The following is a 23,250-nucleotide window of genomic DNA, read 5'->3' as shown; positions in this document are numbered from 1 at the left end:
ATTTTCAGAGAAAAGGACTTGAGAGCAGATGAGCAACCCAAAGGTACAATATCGCTAGTGTTTAAAAGGCAGGCAGAATATACAAAAAAACACAACTAATTTAAGATATTGTTCTGATTTCTTTTCTAGCAATTTGTGACATGGAGATTTTTCAAGTGGAGTCGGACAAATCGACAAAGTTTGATCACCCAACTGATTCTGATGAGTTTGACAACTTTTATGGTTAAATGTGTTGGTCTCAAATCCGAGAACCTACCACATCCTCCAATGTTGTAATTTAGCGTTACATCAAAAACTGTATATTAGATACAACTTCTGAAAAAGGTCTGTAATGTTCTATTGTTGATTGTTTTGTTTGTGTATACATATGTATAATTATTAACTATCCACTACATTAAACTGCATTATATAAATGTTTTGTTTATATTACCAGAGCTTTTGAACTAAATACAATGCTGTTACATACAACACTTAGTAGTTTCAAGAAGAAAAAAAACAATACAAAAAACTATTTATTGAAAAGAGATCGTTATTGACAGACTGATATTCCGCCCCAGTAATGACCCCACCAGACATGTTTGTCATGTAAAAATAGACATAGGCAAAATGGTGAATTAATTTTTAAAAACACATTTTACATCATTGTGCCTCGAGAGCACAGCGTTCAAAGCTGCTTTCAAACTGGTCCTGGTTCAGTCAACACGCACCAGAGTCTTAATTTCCTTTTCAGATTTAGATTTTCACCACCTGAGCTGCCAAACAGGGGCTCACTCGGCTCCCGTCTTCGGCTCCAGCTCTGCGCTGAATGAGCAACCTGCCGTAGGTCCCGCCCACCTGGCCTTTAGTTAGCCGTCCGGGATTGACACATACACAGCCGACCACATCCTGAGGACAAATTGAGATGAGGTGTTAAAAGACGTCACGTGTCAAATATTAGATTAACATCTTAAAACGTTGTTTTTCACAGAAACAGGAGATCTGTACCTTTACAAAGTAGCGTAGCTCAGAGGGAATAACGAGGACGTCGGGAGTCAGCGGCATTTGAGCAAAGCTCTGAAACTTCTCATAATCCATATTCACCTCCTCCACAGGCGGGTACAGCGGGTAGTAACTGGAATCACAAAACATGAGGGTCATTAATGTTGGCGCATCCTCAAAATAGAGAGAACAAGGGAATTCTTTTATAGGACTCTACCTTCTCTGGGTCAGCATGTGTTTCAGTATGCGGGAAAATCTGTCCGAGCCAGTGCCGCTGTAACACAATGCATTTTCCATTTCAACACAACGTTGTAGTGATGCCTTTAATTAAAATGTACAGAAGAAAGTGTCACCAAGTGGTTTGACCACTTAAGAATCTCAAATTAATTTCTCAGTACTTATGTGAAAATGAGAAATCTTGCTCACCAGCTGATCTCCTCTGCGCTCATGTGGAACAGGATGTCAGTGGACGTCAAGCCCAAAGTCACTCCGTCAATGAGCAGAGTGCAGGGGTCAGGGACCAGGGTGACACGCTGCAGTGTATGAAGAGAAACACAATATGAGACTGATCGGTCTGTGTATTAAACTGGGGATTTACTCAGCTCTTCTGCTTGAACGTTGTTGACAACAAGCCTGAAAAAGGTGTTGCTACTTGACCTAATTTAAGACCAGCAGTTCCCTAAATTAAAAAAAGTGTAAAGCTATACTATTACAATTTGGCTTTCCGTGATTGCTCAAAAGCCTGTTGCACATGCTCATCAGCAAATGATAAACCTTAAATGTAATTTACGATGCTGCAGTCAGGTGCTTGTGTGTCTGACCTGGGCCTGGTCCTTGCTGAGGCTGGGCAGGGTGAAGGGAGGCTGTGGGTAGATGAAATGATGGTGGATGTCTCTTTGAGAGGGTACAAACACCAGGTGGCAGCCAACGCTGGATAAAGAAAACACTAGTTGTCATTATGGTTAAGGAAAATGCTGCTCTTAAAAAAGGAGCTTCACGAGTTTAAATAGTGTAATCATAGTTATATATAGATAGAAGACATACCTTTTGGTGCCATCCACAATGCTTTTAATACATCTTGAGAAAATGTCCTCAAATGTCTCGGTCACCTGAGCTTTCTATTCCACAAACAGGTGGGAATAAAGATGGTCACATAAAGACATAATTGTTTTTAAAAGGAATTCACATTGCCATGCATTGACTTTGGATGAGGAGATTTAAAAGGGTTAGATTTTTGTAAAATGCAAAACGTTAGATCGTGCAGTGGGTTTCTAGGACAAACTCTCCGCTGATAAACGTACCTCAATTTGTTCATGTTTGGAGTCCACAAACGGGCCCAGCTGGAGAAGTGAAGGTAGAATTAGAAAAGATATGAGCATTTTGTGCATCTTTCAAGACATGCATTCGCTTGTGGAAGAACAAACTATTTTGAAACATGAAAAAAAAAAAAAAGTAACTATACCAGCAGGCAGACATCAGGATGGTCCTTGACAATGACATTGATTAGGTCAAGCAGAGGGTCAAAGGTCAGGCTGTCAGAGGGAGCGTAGGGTCCACATGCCACCAGTATATTCACCGGCTCTGCAATCGAATGATATGACAAGTGTGTATGCAACTTACATGAAAAAGAGACAAGCAGACGGCTCATTTCTTGTATTGTGGTTAAAGGCTTTTAAGAATAAACATTTAATCAAAGTTTACAGAGAATGTTACAAATATAATGAACCAACATCACTTACCTTCATCCATCTCCATTCTCACCTCAGAAGAGTAGAAAGGAAGAGGGACTCCCTAAAAAAAAAAAGAAAAAAAGACAAAGACTATTTAACAGAAGACACACAAACAGAACACAGTTCGAAAAGTTGAGATACTCTGAACCACTTCATTTGGATTTTGATGCAATATTTCAAGCAAATGTTATTTTGTAAAGCATTATCTCTCTTTATGCCGCAACAAAACGTGTTAACTTGTCGCTGACCTCACAGAGTTTGGAAGCCATCAGTTTTTTCCCTGTCGTGTTCATTCCCTCCAACGCCACCACCTGAGGAAGGAGAACAGCGCTTCAAACACTGCAGGCAGGTAGTTATTTATTCTCATGTGGGACTTGTAGATTGGTTGTCAGAGTTCTCGGTCAGACGCTGGGCGAGTCTCCGGCCCAGGTCCTTGGCATGCTCTGTTACTCTTGGTGGCCGTGTAACCTGCTGCACACACCTCAGTGCACAGGAAAAGGAAGGACCACCACTCAATACGGCCAGCACAATGCACTCTACTCTAGTGACTTAGAGGTTCTTTGTGACTAAATAATGTAGATATAAATTAATACTTCTTAGTACAATTTGAAAGACTTTTAAAGCAGACTCATCTTCAGCTTAATCTGCAACAAGAAGAAGTTTCCTTCTGCTCACCTGACCAGGAAACAGGGAGTACTCTTTAAGCTCTGATAGGTCAACAGGTACCAGCTGACCGCCTTGCTCCGGCCCCGCCTCCAACAGAACCGAGTGTGCGTTCAGTTTGCCATTACTGTCACAGCAGACCTGACCCAACACTGTTATACTGTCCTAGAGAGATAACGCACAACAAACAGAGCTGTCAGGAAATACTTAATAAGACAAATACATTAAATACATTGTATCTAGTTTAGGAGAGCTAAAGCAATAAATGTGGAGCACACAATTAAGCTTTCCCAGAAATAACTAGACAGGTTAAGTCTGCGGGGATAAACATATCATGAAAAACATTTTCCTCCATCCAAGTTCAAATATTTCAACGGCTAAATGTACAAAGTTTAGCACAAACAAGCTCTCATGTTTTTCAACAAGTAACGCAATAGCTAGGAACTAAACTTTGAGAGTAAAATATCAGATTATAACTATAAGATATCCATATAATAGTAACACTTCTGTACCTGAGCGGGCAGCGAGACGGGGGCAAACTCTTCGATGTTGAAGTGATTCCTGAGGTCATCGCCAAGCTCTTCTATCTTCTCCGTCAACACTGGGGAACATAGACACAAAAGTCTATAACTTCCAATGAGGTGTAATCTGTTTCTGATTATCTGACCGGGGTGTACTGTACAAATGTATGAATGTCAGGGTTTAGGCCACGAGACCGCTTGTTCAAGAATACAAAATTAAAAGGAGTCTTGATACAAAGTACTTTGATGAATTTGCAGGCTCGTTACGGTTTTGTCACCATTTCGAACATCGCGCAGCCTCTGGAACATGTACTTGTAGCTGCAGCCGAGCGAGTCTTCAGGCCCTTCCAGAAGCTGCAGCTGGACGCCGGCACCCAGGTTCTTTCTGCTTGCCCAGCGGGTGCCCTGCACGACCCCGAATGAGACCGCCACCTCCCCTTTGCCTCCTCGCTGGCTGTACTTCTGTGAGGGTGTCGTGCTTCCAAAGAGAAAAGGGAAGAGTTAACCTCAGTTGTGTTCCCTTGTAATGTTAGCATCTAAGACGGAGTACCTGGGAGAAAAGCGAGCAGGAGACAGCAGCAAGCCCGGGCTGGACAGCAAGGCTGCACTTCTTTTAGAGTGAGGGTGTTCAGGCGTGGTCAGCGCTCGTTTCTGAGAACCCTACACACAAACACAGTCAGTGTCGAGCACACAAGCGAGTCGCGCCGACTTCGCTAAGCTTTAAAAATGTATATCTCAACAGAATGACTGAAGGCAATAGTGACAGCTTACCTTGGCAGGAGTAGAGTACGCATCCAGTAGATTCTCCTCCTCTTCCTCAGCTTCGATTCTGAACAAATGACGTCAAGGACTGTGACACAATCTCAATACCGCCCACCCATGACAACAGATACTCAAAGAAAGAGAAGCAGCTGGAGAGTCAAGCACGAAGAGTTCACTGTGAAGGATACAAGTCCTGTAGCGAGTGGATGTCTCTGGTTCTGTTATGAGTTTCTTCTTTTCTGAGGCTTTTTTTAGATTTATTCTTCTTGCTTAACACCTTCAAAGAAAATAAACTTGTCAATGAAATAAATGTGTTGACCTACAAGTTCAAAGCAACGGTATCAGTAACGCCGGTACCTCATGATCAAAATGGTCCAGGGTGTCCGTGGTGAGTAGTACTCCATTTTTGGTGGTGCTGTAGGCCACCCACTCATGGACCATCTCCACTGCCTGTATCCTGTTACAAATACACTGCGCCACCACTGAGGGAGGTATGAGGGGAAGGAAGGAGAGAAATTAAGAAAGGGAAATGTAATAACACATACATGACTGCAAATACAGCACACGGTGTACATTTGTAACATTTAAAAAAGAAGACTGAAAACAATGTTGTGGCTTCGCTCTGAAAGGTAACTACAGCGGAGCTACATGTGCATTATCACTCTGACATGCACGTATTCAAATTACAGTAATTAATTAGATACCTTTATACACCACTGAGAGATGATGCACATTAAATAACATGTTTTTAACGTAATTATCGCTTTGCTTAATTTAATAATTCATCACCAATGTGGCAGAATGTGTCCACCTGCAATCCCTCATTGATGTTAGGCTTTGAGAGAAACCAACGAGCAAGGCATGAAATCATGAGCACAACTAACAAGAGGCCTCAAACCTCATTATGACACAAAGTAAAAAGGGACAAACGATACACGGGCACGTGATACAACATGTAGCAGAGCAATTCGCGTGACCTTTACACCCTGTTGACGACTTGTTGGGGTCGGCAAGTTGCACTTTTGCCGAAGAAATTGTGCTGAAAAAAGGACAAAATGAGCATTGCTTCGCTACTTACTCTTGTCGAGGACAGAGTCGTCTTGGTAGGGGATGTCGAACGTGCCCAGCTCTGCTTTGAGGCTTTCTCCGGTCACCAGAGCCATTGTTTTCTTTGACAGGTTGTATAGTCGTGAGACGTCAGACGGTCAGCTTTATGAAACGGAGCTCGTCGCCGACGAGCTGCTCCTCTCAACAAGGTAATCCGCAGCTACTCTCTGCAACTACAACGTGACGTCACGCGCTAGCTGGCGGAATAAATCAGCAGACGATCGTTTCATTTTGCCGCGAAAAAAAAAGCGCCGCTGGTGTTGGCGGCCGGAACATGCGTCACTTTAAAAAAAAAAAAAAACATAATAAGCGGAAGTCAGGGTCGTCACAAAAATAAAAGCCTGTAACGCCGTCTAGTGGTCACCATGTTTAGTGAGTTTAGTTTGAGCCCTCCGGCCTGTCGAAATAACCAGTCTAGTTATCCAAGCTTAACTTGTTTTACACACACACACACATAGTGTGAACTACAGTACCGTACAGCAGCCTCGATAGTGTCTCAACCACAGGGTATTAAACAGATTGTTATGTTATTGTGTACCATATGTTTAATTAGGGGTACATAATCATATAGAAAAAGCATCTCAGGGTTATCTCAGATAAGAAATGAAACTTTCTCCATTTTAGAACTGTGTTTAAAAAGAACATCTGGTGCCAAAAAACGAACTATGATAAAGCATATATGTTATAATTAGATGTTCAGTAGCTATTTTAATCACCACCACATTTACGACATTCACTCCTAGCACACTTGCAACAACAAATATTAATTTCAGTGAAAACTGCTTCCACCGCCGTCAGCCGGAACGTAGACATGCTCATATTTCTGTTCTGGTGGGCTCATCCCCGTCAGGGGGGTCTTCCATCTGTGAAAGTAAAAATGTGGTGTTAGATTGTGATGTCTGAAACCACGGAAGTGCCGCTATAGTAATTAGTTGGTATCAGTGAACAACAAACACCCCACTCACCTGAGCTGAGTAGCACCTGCTCCTGGGAGTGAATTTCCATGATGTCACCCTCCTTAGTGATTCACAGAGGGAGGCTGACAGTTCGTGACTGTTCCGCACCTGAAAAACACATACGTGTATATTATGGATGCATGTCTGACTTCTGTCACACTATCAACACATATACATGCACATCCCTGTAAGTAACATGTGTATTAACTGTGTAGCACATAATCTAATTACATCTTTACCAGTGGCTTATTTGTCAAATATGAGTTGTGGAAGTGAATAGCTTTTATTTTAGAATTAACTATAAATATATGCACAACAAATGTAAAATATAAGACCTTCATGCTGTTCAGACAAGCGTTTCTGAAGTCCATGTTACTGCTGCAGCTCACAATACTGATGGCTGAAGTGAGAATCACCTCAGCAGCTGAACGCAGCCTCTCTTGGACCTGAACACCCAAACATATACTATTAGGGCCCAAATCAATAACTCTAATAATCGATAATTTTGTCCAATTAATTTGATTTTGTTTAAAATATCATGAACAAATTAATAACATCACAATGTCCCAAAGCCCAAAGGTGACATCTTCAAATTCAAATATGCTGCCCAACAAACAGGCCAAAACCCAAAGATATTATAATATTCAATAAAAAACTGAAAAGCAGCAGCATTTAAGATTTGAGAAGCTGAAACATACAAATGTCTGACATCGTTCAACAATAAACTGACATTTTCTGGATCGATTAGTTCATTGTTGAGGTAATACACACTAATTGTATAGAATAAAAATAAAATATTTCCTCTCTGGTAGTTAGTGTATGGCAGGCTTGCCTTTTTTCTGTCCTTTTGGGATTTCAGTGAGTTCTTTAGCTCTGTCTGCAGGGTTGCTGTGACTGCCTGCCTGTTGTTGTTCAGAATAGCCTCCAGGTGGTGCTCTATCAGCACCTCGGTGGCTGCGGGAAGATCACAGACACAGAAAAAGAAGCAAGGAAGACCAATTTAATGCAGCGTTCGGGGATTATACCTGCAGCTGTCTCTCACCCATCATATCGGAGAGCTGGTAGGTGAAGGGGTCACTGTGCTGCAGGAAGAGGTAAAGCAGGAGACTCTGCTGCATGAGGGGAAGACTTGATTCTTGCTCTGGATCCTCAGCGTTCTCTTGCTCTACTGTGTACACAGTGCCACCCCTCTGCACTAGATCGGCAGAGAATGTTCAAATATAAGTATAACATTAAAAAGTAAGTTAAAGGACAACATGATTATTAGTGACGATATTAACTGTAAACAGATAACATTGCAAGTCTACACTGGTTGAAGGCACACTGGTTCAACAGAGGGTTAACTATCACAATGTGTCCACAACATTGTTGCAATGGAAGACACACCTTTTGGGTTGGGCAAATAATTCTTACAACATTTGACTTTATAACTTTAGTTGTAAAACTTGAGTTCACTGATGTTTCCAAAATCTTTTCCTAGGTGTAACAACAATTCTGACCTTAAAACAAATAATTTTTCAGGCTACAGTAAATCAAACTTCACTAATATAATATTTGTCACACTGGATATTCTCTCTAGCAGCCAAAGATAGATCAGTTTGTATTATGGGACCCGTTTTAGTTTATATTATCTTGTGAATGAATCAGCTACTTGTGGTTTATGTAGACCTGCGATTTTTTTGCGTGATTCATTGTGTAAATGTGTAAGGACAAGAAACACGGATGCAAGGACAGTTTCTGAGAATTCAGTCAAATTGTATAAGTGATACAAAGATTATTCAGTGATGATTAAGCTTAGAGAGAGGGTCTCAAACACGGTCGGCATAATTGAGATTTCTAACACATGGTTTAGAATCCAACTATTCTAAAGAATATTCACGTGCCAGAATTTTGCAGTTGAAAAAAAATGTCAGACATCGACAGTGGCCACTAAACCCACTTAGGTAAGGTAAGGGAAACACATGGTCAAAGTTAAATGTGACAAATGTAAATACTGATGTCTAGTTTAAGACCGGATGGAAACTGTAGCCCTCAGTTTACAACTCAAACACATTCCAAACACTAAATCTGTGCTGTGAGAAGGTTTTTGTGATATGATGCAGAACTACTTCTTGCATCAGAACTGTTGTCAATAAACGGCGAGTGCAGATTGGTTGCATGTGGCCGTAATTCCCAGGAGACATGTCTATAAAATGCAGTGCATTTTGCTTCTGGAGCCCAGATTAGCAGACACAGTGTTGGAGCCCTTTCTCTCTGAGTACTGTTCCTTTAAGGGTTTTGTAACTATGTGATATGTGTTCTTTTTTCTATGTCCAATGTTCTGTGTGGTTTCATATGATTTAAATCATGAGCCTTTTGTGATCAAATAAAGTTGTTATAGGCAGCTTCAGACCAGGGCTGTGTGCTCATTTGCTAACACAGGTGGTTGAAATTAGTCTTCAACTCAGGCCGGACAAAATGTTCTTAGCTAATTACATAACATGTAAACTGGCCATCAGTATGTGTGGTTCCCATTAGTTGTTATTGTGTACCTTTGAAGGAGGAGCAGTGAAGGCCATGCAGGCCCAGTTCCTGAAGGTCCAGATGAGCAGGGAGGTTCTGGAGGACGGTGGAGGGGCCTGTGACAGGAACATTACTAGGGCCGCATACCAAAACCTGGACTCATGTGATGTCAAGGAAAACTAATCTAAATCAGATGCCCGAAACATCTCAACTGAGTCGACAACTGTTCAATAATGAGTTCCACCCCAAATGTCAGATTTTAATGTTTTGGTCATTACCTAAAGCGTATTACTTTGGGGTAAGGGATTGGAACTCGCCCAAGGGAAGAGGGACTGCATCTGACCATTTTTTTAACTCTCCCAAACCGACAACAGGCCAATCGCTTTATGCCGTGACTGGCCCGCGTGCTGAGGTAAGACAATAAACTGGCTTTTTATCTTGAGCATAAACTCACAAAACTATTCCAGCATAAACTTAACCCCTACCCTCACTCGTAAACAAGACTCTAAGATACTTGAACTCCTTTGTTTGGAGAAGTGACTCACTCCCAATTCGAAGAGAGCGGTGGAGGAGTTGACCCTCATCCCTGCTTTCAGGCCACAAACTGTCCCAGTGTGCACTGGAAGTCATAGCTGATGAAGACAGCTGAACCACGTCATCTGAAATGAGCAGGGACGCAATACGGTGGCCATCAAATCAGCAAAGGATATTTGTATGTCGGTGAGTAGTGTAGCCAGATTGGGGTACTGATGCACACAAGGGCTCAGGAGAGCGACAGGCTGGACACTGAGCTCCCCAAACAGGCCATGGTCCATGGCTTCAGGTGGGATACTGAGAGGCAACCTACCTCCAAGGACAGGGTGTCCTCCATGACACCAACATCCTTTCTTCACGCACTCTGGAGGCCTTTAAACCCAAAGAGGGAGGGAATCACTTTCTATAAACAGTAGACATATGTATATTTGTTTTTGTTGCATTAATAGATGAAAATATAGTTATTTTGCTTACATAACTACTGAGTTCTATTACTTCTCTACTAGTAAGACATAATTGATCCACACGACAACTACACATGAAATAATGCTGAAAACTGCTTTACTGACTGTGTTTTACATGTGACATCCAGGATCAGTGATGGTCTGGTTGCACAGGCAACTCTTCTAGCGAACTTCACTCTGTAAGAATATGAACCCGTTAGCACTTCACAAAAACAGGCGTGAGGGAGTTTAATACAATAGCCGTTGTGCTTCATACTTTCATGACTTTAATAGATACATTCTGCGTAATGCAGCGTGACTAAATGAATCCTTGCCGAATTGATCAGGCAGGTTTTGAGTGAAATAATCGATAAAAAAAGAAGCTTAGGCTTTGCCTGCATAGTTGGCATCCATACCTAAAGTCTCGCTGGAAGCTCTGCTGACAGAATTTGAATTTAAAGTGGATTTTGATCTGTGAAAAAGAAGGGCGGTAAAATAATTGATGCCAATTTAAAAAATGATTGATGCCAATTTAAAAAAACACATGTTGGATAAAAACTGTGGAAATCTATCGTACCCTTGCATTAGCCAAACTGAATGAGTGCAGGAACGCCTCTATACGAGCGCAGCACTCTGGACCGAAAAGCCTTGCATCTTTCATCTGTACAGTGCAGAGAAATAGACATAGATGATACAGGCTTGCTGTGATAATTTACCGCTCATCACATTTAAGGAAAATATATCAAATTAAAAGTGTAGCATTAATTATTGACATTTGGATCAGTTTAGTGAGAATAAAACAATTGCTAAGGCTCTCAGTAATAGTAGTTTGTACCTGAAAAGACAGCAGCAATCTGAGAGAACCATGCATGTCAGTGAAGGCACACAGTTCTTCAGGATCAGGCTGAGGACACGATCGCGTACAGGCCAACATGCTCTCCTTCAAATCTGTGAGGACTGATAGTGGTAAAAGGAGTTGATGTACAGAAGATGGAGATGTGCGATTATGTTAGGTGCTCGTGTGTATATACCAGGTTGGAGTACTTTCATTTCAATTCCTGTGCACCAGGGACCAGCAGCTGCAACTGCGCCACAAACATGAACAGTGTTATAACACTTGCTGTATGTGCTATATGTCCTAGAAATCCTAACAGCTGATGGCAACAGTCACATTCCTTCCTTCATCCATATTGTGGTTTTCTTTTCAGCAAATCACATGCAGGCTTAAATTAGTCTAAATGCAGCCCTGCCATGTCACCAATTCATCACATATGTTTCCCCCATATCTTGCAGATTTTTATCTGAAATGTTAATGTATTTTTTTTATATATGGATGGTTACTAACGTTAGCATTGCCATTTTACTTCAAACCATCTCAAATGTATTACACTGATATTGGAACTATTCATTTGAGGCCTTATAGCTTTTTCCTGTCAGAATATACAGATGTTGAAGCACATATTTTGATTGACATCTATGGATGACGTGAGGGCCCTTTTATTCCACTGGTAGTTCGACTTGACGAAGTAGCTCAGATGATGGTGTTTTTTAAACTTACCAGTGCAGTTCATACTTTGACCAGAAGCTCCCGTTTCCGTCCACAGAAGTACCAAAAGCCCTCCTGCAGTCTTTAAACCACATTGCTGGTTCCGTTTTCCCAAAAACATGACCAACCGCAACACCTGAAGTGGTAATTAAGCACCACACCTTTAGCTCGTGAAATCTACAGCTAACTATATATAGCTATATGTGATGTTATGTTAGCTAGCTTCACACATGAGATGACTGGCCATTTTAATTACGAGCAGAGATTAACTGTCAATTAGACAATGTTATTTACGTACATACGATATGTTTCTAGCTGGAATAGCACTTATTCAAACATTTACCTTACCTGCTGTATTTCTCTCAGCATCTTCAGCTAATGGAACTACTATGCGCGCGCTGAATCGGCTTTCAGATTGCGCACGTGCTTGTTCCCGATGCAGTCACAAGGGAACGCCCCCCTTCTAAATAATACACACACAATATCGCAGCTGGCAATATACCACAGAGGTCGTCTGTTGAATCAATAACACATTTGGGGACATGAAACGTTGAATTGTTTATTGTAATCAGGCACCTTAAAGCGCCCTAAAAGTAGTCAGGAATTTAGAAATACTGAGGTCCGATTCCACCAGCCAAATCTAAATGTTTATGGTCATTAAAACTAAATTAAGTAAATAAAAAACATTAAAAAAAACACTGCGAAAACAGAAGATATGCCAATCAAATACAATTTAAAAAAAAGAATTGACTGCAAAGTAATAAAACAAATCTTGCACGTTAGTTACTGCCCTGTATTTTCATAATTTTCAATATATTTTCATTACAGGATCTATTGAGGACATGGTTTTTACTGAAGGCCCAGTCACAAGTTGTTTTTCTTGAGTCGTCTTCCTTCGCTGTGTTTTTCTTCTGTATACGTCTGTTTGTACAACATTGGATGCCACAACTGTGCAAATCTTTTTAGCATAAAGTGTATTTTCTCTCCTGTTTTTGCATGTCTAGACATTCAGCTCTCTGAAATGATCCCCACAAATACACGTTAATCTGAGAAGATATTATAATGTATTACATTAATAACAAGTCATATATCTTAATACAATGAAATATTACAAGAAAAACAGTACAAGAAGATGTTGTTGGGTTTTAAATTCACAATTTAACTATATATGAAACTTTCCTCCAACACAAATCACTGTTTCTCTTTCTCAGACCACTCCTTGTATCCTCCGGTATAATTTCGTGCACTGAAACAGAAGACAAAAAAAGGGGGGAAGGGGGGGGGGGTGTACAGGAGTCATAAAAGCAAGACAGGCTGTGTGTGTAATGTATAGCAACCTATAACTTATTTACTTCACGTATCCAAGTTCGTAGGCCTTGGTTGTGGCAGCTCTGGCTCGCAAGCCCATCATGCAGTGAAACACCAGCTCTGGCGCATCAAACAGTGGCTTGCTTACTCCGTACTTGGCCTTGAATTGATCTGGCGCCATTAAAAGAGCGGCATCTACTGTATCAACTGAGTGAAAAAAGGCAGACACATATTTTCAGATGAAATAGATGATGGCTCACATTCAGGAGAACTTTGGCCTGAAGGTTTATGATAGGTGGTAAAATTGATGTCAAAATAAATTCACTGTTCATTATGGGAGAGTGGTACATACTGTATGTATTTTAACCTTGATATGTGTTTCCCCTACGTGTTAATGAATAAAAATGATCTCACGTGGGATGTGAACAGATCCTTGAATGTGTCCTTTATCCACTTCCTCTTTAGTGCGAACATCGACCAGCAAGAGATTCTTGCTCTTTCCCAGGAGTGCTTTCAGATCCTCAAAGGAGATATCCTTGGTGACTGCAATGAGAGAGGAAAAACATTAAAGGCTTTGTAGAGTAAGATGAGCCTTTGTTGGAACCTCCCATACAAGTGTATTATTAACATCTTTTAAATCCAGGTTAGGCTACAAGTGAGAAAACAGCCAGTTACAAGATTTAACTACATATTTTTCTTAATGAACATACGTGTGAAATGTAGTGGTTCTCCACTCTTGTACGTGTGTTACAAAAAGTTACATACAGTGAGGTATACAACTGTTGAATCTGGAGAAAAGGAAAGCGTTGATATCTTGAGTTGAAGTATTTCCAGCAGTATCATGAAAGCAAAACAGAATAAATTGCTTATGGATAATGGATTGAAAGGGTTGTGTTTCCAGGTTAGGATACAAAGGGGCGAATGTAGATTTTTTTAAATTCCTGACACCTTCAGTTTACATTCCACTCCAGAAGATTGCTCCCTCATGTTGGCACTCATACTTTTTCTTATCAGACAGTGTGTGTGTGTGTGTGTGTGTGTGTGTGTGTGTGTGTGTGTGTGTGTGTGTCTCTGAAATATTAGGAGCAAAAGATACAATGCACTGAGTCACCTTAGATGTAACAGGTTACGGTATGCAGTCGTGTTGTGCTTCATTTTGAGAGTGAACTATGAAACCGGTTTGTTGCTTGCTGCTTGAATAACGAGCTGGCATTCCCCGAGGACACAGAACGCTTCCGGGTTGACGTTCTCAAGACATTCAAATTAATAACTTAATATTCTTATAACGAAGGATTCCTTCTTCATTTAATATTTATTAGATGGTTAAATCTGTGCTCAAGATAGTTAACTTAATGCAACAACTAACGTTAGAGATGCGATTTCTAACTAACGTTAGAGATGCTAGTGAATCAGATACTGATTCACTAGCAAGTAATCATTAGGAATGTTAAAATAGTTTCTGCAACTATTTATGTCTCACTCTATGAGTTAAGTTCAATGAGACTCACCTGAGCTCGCCATTCTGCTTATTGGTAATTTCACACGCTGTTAATTTGAAATACATCTTCTTCCTCTCATTGTTTAGTGAGCAGTCATTGGCTGCAGAGGAAAGGCGGGACTTTCTCCAGTCGTTAGCCAATCAAATCCACTTCCTACTAATTGTGCTTTTACAAGACTTTCAAAATAAATGTTGCCAAGTTGAATTGATATAAAAACTGGTCTTATAATAGGAAGGATGGTATTATGTGAGGTAAAAGTCCTGCATCCAAAATTCAACAAAAAATATCAGTAAAAGGTACTAGAAGTATAAATACTAAAAGTACTCACTCTGCAAAATGGCTCATTTCAGAGTGTTATAATATAGGTTAATATACTCTCAACAGCACGTTATCGATTTATTATAAGAATGAATCAATTCGTGATGTGAAGCTGGTCGAGGTGGAGCTAATTTTAACAACTCTATATCGTGCTGCATAGTTTTGTCTATTTCAAACCTTAATCTGCAAAGAAAAAAGGTAACTAAAGCTCTGAAATAAATGTAGTGTAGTGAAAAGTAATATTTCCCTCTGAAATGTAGTGGAGAAGAACATAAAATCAAATAACTCAGGAAAAGAATAAGTACCTTTCTTAAAGGGAGATATTTGTGCCATTGATTAAAGATATAGGACAGAGGTCGAATATGAAGAGGTCAGATTTCGACCCAAATCAATTCACACATAGGGTGTGGTACAGTTTGGACCGACTTGATACCAATGCACATTAAAGCTGTTTTATAGCTTTACGTTGTTTTTACTGTTAATTACACGTGTCACCCTGCTGTATGTCACAACACATAAAGCAAAAAACATTTAACCAAGACCAAGATATTGTTTTTAGTAAAATAAGTTTTAATTTCTTATGAAAGTCAGTACATATATACTAAAAAAATATCTACAATAAATTCAACCATGATAGTATAGAAAAAAACACTACAATGAACCTACACAGCTTAATTTGCCAGCAAATAAACCTGTAACAGACTTATGCAATTGTTAGTGTTATTCTAATATCAAAATTCCTCTTTTCCCCAATATGTTTACATATTCCTTGAAACAGGAGTATGAACACTTTCTTAATTCTGATCAATCATAACACCACCCTACAAATGTTTGCCTTTTGTTCTTGATTACACCGTTGCTGTGCCGCCTGTCTCCAGGGGCCTATTTAGTGTGACTGGGAGGAATTGTCTGTGCTGAAGTAGTCTTGATCACAGAGTCCCCTCTGTGCTGTAAGAAGGGTTCCCTAGTCCATCAGCAGAGTCCCTCTTTGCCTTTTTACGCAGTTGATGCTTCCAGAGGATCACAGCTGCGATGATGAGAAGTAGAAGGAGGGCAACTCCTCCTCCTATAACCCCCGCAAACAGTTTATGGTCAGAAAATTCAGGAGGATTGTATCGCGTACAGGAGAAATCTGAGGGGACACTATGTCCTGCACTGTTCACGGCCTCCACACACACCTTCGTGCCAACTTCCAAAGATCCAATCAATCCCCGTCTCGAAACTTCCTGAAACTCCAGGACTTCACTTCCCTCTATCAACACGTTGTACACAGACACCACAGAAGATGGAGCACACCACTGGACCTCTATCTTCCCCCTGTTATCCCCTTCACTGATTGGCTGCAGCATGTGGATGCGTGGTGCATGAGGAGGCTCATCGGCTCCGCTGACCCCAGGACAGAGGCACCCAGTCCTTTTTGAAATTAGTTTGCAGGGTTCCTGATTCTCCAAGCAGGGGCTGTGCTGGCAGAGCTGCGGGTTTTGTTGGAGTACGGTAGTCTGCACAGCGTGCAGCACTTCAGGAGGAAAGCTGTTGTTGTCATTGTCAATGTAATCATCTTCATAGTTATCTGAGCTTAAGTCATCCATGAATATGATCCGAGGACGAGTGGCCGGAGGGAGAGTAGAGGCAGCATGGGAGGAGAGGTGGGAGTGGAGGAAAGGCGAGGCACTCAGAAAAAGGAGAAGCACAGCCAGGTTCTTACGCAGCGACGTCATCTCTATGGACAGAAAGTGATACATTATAAGAATTAATTAAAAACATATTGGTAATTGCAAAGACAATACAGAAAACAAAACTAAACAAATCCTTAACACCGTGAACAAGTATGTTCATCAAGTCAGTCTAAGAAAGGAAATGCGCCTTCATTCACCATTGTTTCTCTATTGACCTTGTACAATTTTATTATACCTAGAGGCCAGTTATGAGAAGGAATTTAAAGTGTAAATAAGTTGGAGTAAAGAGACTGAAATGTGGTCACTGCGTCAAAACACAGAAAACAAAACACAGAACTTGGTTACAATACCAGACAGAAATAAGCAATGCAACAAGGAGTACTAAGGGTAAGAGATAGAACATATGAGACTTTTAAAGAAAGGTTTGTTGAGAGTTTTAGGACTTTAAACTTTGGCTTGTTGACTAAGAGGCTATTTTACCAAAGTGTATGGCTTGGAAATGTCTCTGTGGTTAATCAAGCATTTGTGTAGTTCTAGTTTCCATCCTGTAAACATCTTAAGATAAATAAGGATGATGAAAGAAATACAACTATTGACATGACACCATTAGCCCTTCTATTTTCTACTGGCACCAAGCCGGATGAGTTCTGTGTGAAACCGACTGAATTTGTACTTTTACACTTTCTGGTTATTAATAATATATGGAAATAACCCTAATACTCAGAAGATAATTTGTTTCAGGCCTGTAAATGCAACTGATCTCTAAGAATAGACATCCACATGCATCTGTGTTTTGCATCTGGTGAAAACATAAATCAGCATTGTGATAAATGTGACTTTAAAGTAAGGAAAAGTGTACCTGTTTGATGGTGGTGGACGTTTCAAGTCTTTACTTTCTCCGGTTCCCACACTGTCTGCTCTCACCGTGTGCTCACTATAGTCCTCTGCTCTCACAGTCTTAAGTTGCTTCCCTCAGACTCTCCCCTCCTCCTCAACACCCCCTCATGTTCTCCCCTTAGTGCCTCTCCCTCCCATTTTACTCTTTCGTGGTCTGCCTCTCTTGTTCTCCTCTCTCTCTCTTTTTTCATGTCTCTTTCTCAACTTGCAACCAGCCGTCGCTGCTCTTTTATTTTTCTTTGGTATTTTTGTGTGAATGTTCCTAAGTAGAGGGGGGTGCAGAGCCCCCATGTGCCATGTGTGCTGTGCTGCATATTTATTTGCTGGCTGGCAGCAGGAGGCAGGTTTGTACCTGTTGCAGTATGTGCTTGCTTAATTCGTCCTGTTTTTGATTACTTCTTTAAGAGCTAAACTTCCTGCTTACTTTGCAGGTGTTCTTGTGGAAACTAACAGGCCATTGAGTCACTTCAGTGTGTTTATGTGTGCCTCTGAGAGTGGGGGGTGAGGAATGCATGCATGTGTATTTATTATAGACACCCCCCTCCCCCTCTTGTAGCCCCCATTGTGACAAGCCGAAGGGGAACGATGAAGGCTTTCTCTTCTCTCGTCCTTTTATGGGGTCGAGCTGGCAAAGAGGGCACGCTCTTTCTTATTGAAAGTACCCACATGCACCCATGAGAGGAAAAGTACCACAGCAGGAGCCTTCTTCTTTCTCAACTTCAAAACCTAAAGGATTTACTCAACCCGCTTTTTCCTAGAATAAATGCCTTCATTTAAATTCGAGCTGAGTTAAAAGCATGTATATAGGATTCAAGGATTCAAGGTTTTTATTTGCCATTTGTGCCTATAGACCAACAGTCCAGACACATTGGAAATCTTGTGCAGGGTCAACAGATCAGAAATAACACTGTAATAACAAGGAAAAAGAAAAATATAAAAGAAAACACTATACAGAAGGGTACAAGGACAAGAGAGGTGCTAATATGTACAGTTTGGTATACAGTTTTAAATGAGACAGTTTTAAATGATATAGTTTTAAGTAATAATATGTCACATATTGCACATGATAAGTGTAGTGAGGTAGTGTTGGGTTCTTAGACATATTTCAATGGTTTTGTGTTGCCATCAGTCTGACAGTGGCAGGGAAGAAGCTGTTGAAAAAGTGTTTTCTATGAGTGATGATGCTGTCCGCTCTGCTGTGTCTCAGGTTGTATGAGCATTGTTTGTGTCTGAGCAGAGAGTGAGCTGGGTTATATAGTTATATAGTCAATGCATTATTGGGGGAGCAAAACCAATAACTTAAAGCAGACCACAGTTAAGAGATGTTGTGAGAGTATCAACTTGCACCTACAAATCAACTTGTAAGGTTTACATGAAGGCAAAAATATTTGATATTATGTTCACAGGAAAAGGGCTGAGTGCACAGAAACAATAAATCATTGGAAGATGAATAAAGCCTGAAGGCCGGCTTAAATGCACTGCCACTTACAGTGTACAGCAGGAAATAGAGTGTTATACAACATTCTATTTACTTATTTGGGAGAATATATGTTACAATTTATGTACAATGTGCGTGTACATCTTTAAATATTCTGTACAGTTGTAGAGATAAAGATTAAATGTAAAGGAATCCAAAATCATAAACAATCACAAACCACTTAACTTTGAACAAACTGAGGAGTAGCTTATATGTAGCTTTTGATCACACCTTGATGAAGCACATACAGTATATTGATGACTCAGTGTTGCTCATTTTGAAAATGCTGAAATAATTATGCTTGCTTTTAGGGATTATGGGCGAGAGATGAATGAAGAAGGGAGAAGGTCTTTGTAAATTGTAAAATGTGTTGTTGGTGAGGGAGGTTTTCGGAAAGAGGCTGAAGTTCTGAGGCAATACCATGTGTGTTTGATTGGGAAATGTTCTGATATGCTCCTCCACATTCTCACTCCTAACTCTTATAATACAGCAGCTTGGTTGGTGGCCTCTTGGTTGATGTTGTTGTCATACCTATGGAGGGCATGTTATCTCCGAATGATCTTGTCTGCGGGCTGGATGACACACACAGCCGTGTTCTCCTGTTCCGGGTGGCTGCTTCGAGACAGATGTCTCGAGCAGACTGAAATGCTTAACTAATCATACTATCTATTTCATATCATAGTTCCCAGGAAATTTATAAATATTGTTGGACTTTATATGTGTATGTTTTGGTTAGTCTGTATTTAATATAAATGATAATACAACACACTAGAGAGGAAAATTCAGAAATATATTGATTATCAAAGAATGACGATGTGGATCAAAGAGGAGGGCTTCTCCTCAAGACTACCCTCAGTTTTTCCAGCTTACAGTTTCAGGTTGTTTTGGCTGCATGAGACTACCATCTCCCCCCCGACTGTCCCCTGGTCCTCAACGTCAGGAGCTGATAAGCCTCAACAACCTGCTTCTAACTGGATGGTACAGGTTCCTGTGACTTATAAGAAGCAACGTGATTAATTTCAACATTCACTCGTGAGAAAACATATATACAAACACAATATCAGTGATTTGTGGGAATATGGTAACAAAAGTGTGTCACTGTTTCTGTTTGTGAGTGGGTGAACACAGAATTAGTCTGTTATCAATACAGCTAACAATATTGTATGAGTGAGTTAGAAAGTGTTTGACAAGCTCATATGCTATTTCTATGAATGAGCTCATTATGTACTGTATGGGTCAGAGTACATCTGAAAAAGAAAGAGTTGCTCTCTTCTTCAAATAAGGGAAGAGGACAAGAAGAAGTCAAACACAAACAAGTATGTGAAAGGTCTACGGGGACCACCAACCATCTGGATTCAGCAGATCGACTTTTTTGTCTCTTGTACTTTGCCTCCGACTGTCATATCCTTATCACTTATCAGCGGGAAAAACAAAGGAACTGTTCAGTAACACTCGCAGGTGAGTCAATCCCTGTTGAATGTCTCGACTCATCTAAAATCATTTGAACTCAATAGTTTTCTTTAAAATAGGCGACATCCCTGAGGAGTCAGTGCTTTCCTGGCCAGCATGCTGAAGTTTTGGTCAAACTGTGGCTCCAAAGCCCTCAGGGAATAAAGGAAGCTGCTGAGCGTGAGTCATACTATTCTAGATAATGACTAGCCCGCCAGTGCATTTTCCATCTCCCACCACCTCAGCATGTCAGAGCATGCTGCTGGACATGTATCAGACAACCTGTACGTATCCCTGTCACCATCATCCGATTGGAGATAGCGCCACAATTTCACTAAAGTGCTGTAGAGTCTGAGAGAGACAATACCTTTATTTATAACCTCATTAAGATGACAGTCTTTCAAGGCAAGGATTCTCCTATGCCTCTTCAGCAAGTTTAAACAAATACACTTTATTTTCACATTCACATTCACATACTTACGTCAGCCTTCAAGCCTCAGAGTATGACTTTATCAAACTCAGAAATGTGTGGGCCTCTCACAGATGCTCAATCCCTCCTACCCACACCTCTCTAAGGAGTTGAAGTATTCCAATTTAAAGAGGAAGCACTACTATTGGCTATAGACACATCACATTTGACTCCATTCAAAAGGAATCCCGGGGTAGTCTTGCAACCAAGACTGTTGTGTGGAAGTTGTGTGAACTGCTATTTTTAGGTTTAAAAAACACGGTGGAGCCAGAGTGGGCCATACAGTCTACTGATCCACATGGGTCTAATTGGAAGCAGACATGTGATGATGTAGCAGCTCCATCTGATGACGAGGTCTCACATTCCTGTTGTCGCGGCATGTCTGGGTCATTAAAAACTATGTAGAAGTAAAAGAGTGGGCTGGTAGTCACAGAAACCCTGCTGCAACAGGCGGAGTTCAGCTTAAATCCACCCTGCTTAAGTGAATCTCCATGGATGTTGATTGATATTAATCTTTGTTAGGGGAGGGAAACCGGCTAGATGCCCTTTTATGTATCCTATTAATGTCATACAAGACAACTTTGACTGGATTAAGTGGGTATGTTATGGCAACATCACATGTTGATATGTGTTTGTGTTGTCTTATGACACACCTCGGATAGATGACACAATATAAAATAAACATAGTTGGAGTGGAAAGTGGCCGTGTTGGCCTGCTGAGAGTCTGTGACGATGGGACTATCATTATCGATATACACGGTGTAATCTATACGACAGCATGTGGGGGTCTAACACACACATCGCAGCTATTCTACATTACATGAAAACATAGTTTGAATCAGGCTGCAACCTGTGGCACCATAATCGGGAAACAGGGCCACTGACTGATAAACCACAACACCAATTTGACCACATTAAAATGCTTTTTCGGTCTTCAACCGTACAACCACATAACGAGACGCAGACATGTGTACTTATTGTCATGGTAAAAGAGCACAGGTGAAACCAATAAGGTTAACGATGGCTCGGTTCTCATCAAGTGCCCTGGTTAGTCATGGCAGTGTAAGCCAGCGTAACAAATATTAGGACCCTGAAACTGAAGCGGCTAAATGAAATTGAGCCATCATTAATGTTATTATTTACACTTTTCTCCTTCTGTGACATGTCAGAATGTCTTTGATGACAACGGTATATGCAGTTTAAAAAAAAATACAATTGTGTTTCGTTATGTGAAATACATTTGCTACAGTAAGTTAAGATCTGTAACTCTAACTTAATAAGCAAATCTGTCTCAGAATAAACTCCACTGAATGTTAAATATTGGGTAGCTTCCAACTTGAACAAACCACTTAAAATGAGCTGTAGCTCCACTTAGTGGTGAAGACTTGTACTTGTCAGCAAGAATCACGTGAATACAAAGAAATAAATCCCCTGGTATAAATCTGACAGTCGTTCTTTCCTATTTGAGTTCATCTTATTGAATCAAATGTATTGGTAAGTAGGCTGATTTGATTAATTATTTGTGCCAGGTGCCGGGGGAGGGAGGGGGGGGGGGGGGGGGGGGGGGGGGTGTTGTTGCTCTCTCATTGGAGAAGTCTGTTCAAGTGGGAAATTCCTTCACATTAATGATCTCGGCCTGGGGACTCTCACTCACTTTATAAAGATGAAACAGATATGAGGCAGACCACATTTGCTTGGAAGCTGTGTGGTTGACCTACATGTTCAGAGGAAAAACGAATTGATCATCCAAGTCTGATCTCAACATCTATAAAGGGTTTTGTTTTCCACAGTGGTTTAAGAAGCGTCCAGATGTTTTACATAAATAAAAGATGATAGTGATGAAAATAACCAAGTACATTTACTGAAGCACTATACTTAATGTTTTACGTGAATTTCACTAGAGTATTTATTTCCTTTATGCTACATTTAGATTACAAGATAGTTACTTTATACTTTTCAGATTCATATTTTACAACATTACATGTATTTATTTAGCTGATGCTTTTATGCACAACAACTGCCTTCCTAACAAGCAAGTCAAATATGCTGAACTGCCAACTATTGCATTTGGAGTACATTCTGTTTCCACATTCATGCATGAGTAATAATAATCCAATAAATATATCTTATAACAAAACACACCCATAGTGACATATAAGTTTAATGAAGTATATACAATGTAAATGGTACAGTAAATTACAAGTACCCTACTTGTACTCTCACCTAGTACTTGAGTAGATGCAGCCAAACGTTACGTATTAATCTAAATATTGTTGGGAGTGGACACAGTGAGAGCAGCAATGTTGTGGGAACATGCGGTTCGCCTTTTACTCCCAGTGAGAGAGGTTCTGGACTCGGGAAACCACATTGAGAAAGCGCTAAATGAACAAAACGCGTTACGACGCGTTGATAACA

General features: G+C 40.5%; 4 protein-coding genes across 4 annotated transcripts; all 4 read right to left on the bottom strand.

Annotated features, from left to right (window-relative positions):
- Positions 1-498: 498 nt before the first annotated feature.
- pola2 (polymerase (DNA directed), alpha 2) lies at positions 499-6,050 on the bottom strand. Its single transcript, XM_034543525.1, has 18 exons — positions 5,733-6,050; positions 5,012-5,136; positions 4,843-4,931; positions 4,664-4,721; positions 4,443-4,552; positions 4,171-4,370; positions 3,884-3,972; positions 3,384-3,536; positions 2,957-3,019; positions 2,718-2,769; positions 2,441-2,559; positions 2,280-2,318; positions 2,023-2,096; positions 1,800-1,908; positions 1,405-1,511; positions 1,196-1,252; positions 985-1,111; positions 499-885 (listed from the first exon to the last, which is right to left on the bottom strand). Exons 1-18 carry the CDS (start codon positions 5,815-5,817, stop codon positions 733-735), a joined length of 1,809 nt encoding a protein of 602 aa, XP_034399416.1. The 5' UTR covers positions 5,818-6,050; the 3' UTR covers positions 499-732.
- A 200-nt stretch (positions 6,051-6,250) lies between these two features.
- Positions 6,251-12,226, bottom strand: zgc:195212 (DUF4554 domain-containing protein). Its single transcript, XM_034544349.1, has 14 exons — positions 12,091-12,226; positions 11,755-11,878; positions 11,228-11,281; positions 11,032-11,144; positions 10,774-10,857; positions 10,613-10,668; positions 10,323-10,394; positions 9,921-10,125; positions 9,249-9,372; positions 7,760-7,912; positions 7,550-7,671; positions 7,053-7,163; positions 6,727-6,825; positions 6,251-6,624 (listed from the first exon to the last, which is right to left on the bottom strand). The coding sequence occupies exons 1-14, from the start codon at positions 12,109-12,111 to the stop codon at positions 6,577-6,579; spliced, it is 1,386 nt and encodes a 461-aa protein (XP_034400240.1). The 5' UTR covers positions 12,112-12,226; the 3' UTR covers positions 6,251-6,576.
- A 61-nt stretch (positions 12,227-12,287) lies between these two features.
- Positions 12,288-14,665, bottom strand: si:dkey-34l15.1 (thiosulfate:glutathione sulfurtransferase). The gene is made up of 4 exons (XM_034544348.1): positions 14,559-14,665; positions 13,465-13,593; positions 13,095-13,257; positions 12,288-12,988 (listed from the first exon to the last, which is right to left on the bottom strand). Exons 1-4 carry the CDS (start codon positions 14,569-14,571, stop codon positions 12,934-12,936), a joined length of 360 nt encoding a protein of 119 aa, XP_034400239.1. The 5' UTR covers positions 14,572-14,665; the 3' UTR covers positions 12,288-12,933.
- A 764-nt stretch (positions 14,666-15,429) lies between these two features.
- Positions 15,430-17,517, bottom strand: LOC117737582 (LRRN4 C-terminal-like protein). The gene is made up of 2 exons (XM_034543632.1): positions 17,403-17,517; positions 15,430-16,587 (listed from the first exon to the last, which is right to left on the bottom strand). Exon 2 carries the CDS (start codon positions 16,583-16,585, stop codon positions 15,797-15,799), a length of 789 nt encoding a protein of 262 aa, XP_034399523.1. The 5' UTR covers positions 16,586-16,587; positions 17,403-17,517; the 3' UTR covers positions 15,430-15,796.
- Positions 17,518-23,250: the final 5,733 nt, after the last annotated feature.

The sequence above is a fragment of the Cyclopterus lumpus genome, chromosome 10 (assembly GCF_009769545.1).
Source record: "Cyclopterus lumpus isolate fCycLum1 chromosome 10, fCycLum1.pri, whole genome shotgun sequence".
Classification (NCBI taxonomy): domain Eukaryota; kingdom Metazoa; phylum Chordata; class Actinopteri; order Perciformes; family Cyclopteridae; genus Cyclopterus; species Cyclopterus lumpus.
Note: the sequence above shows the minus strand (reverse complement) of the source record. Positions and strands in the feature narration are given on the sequence as shown.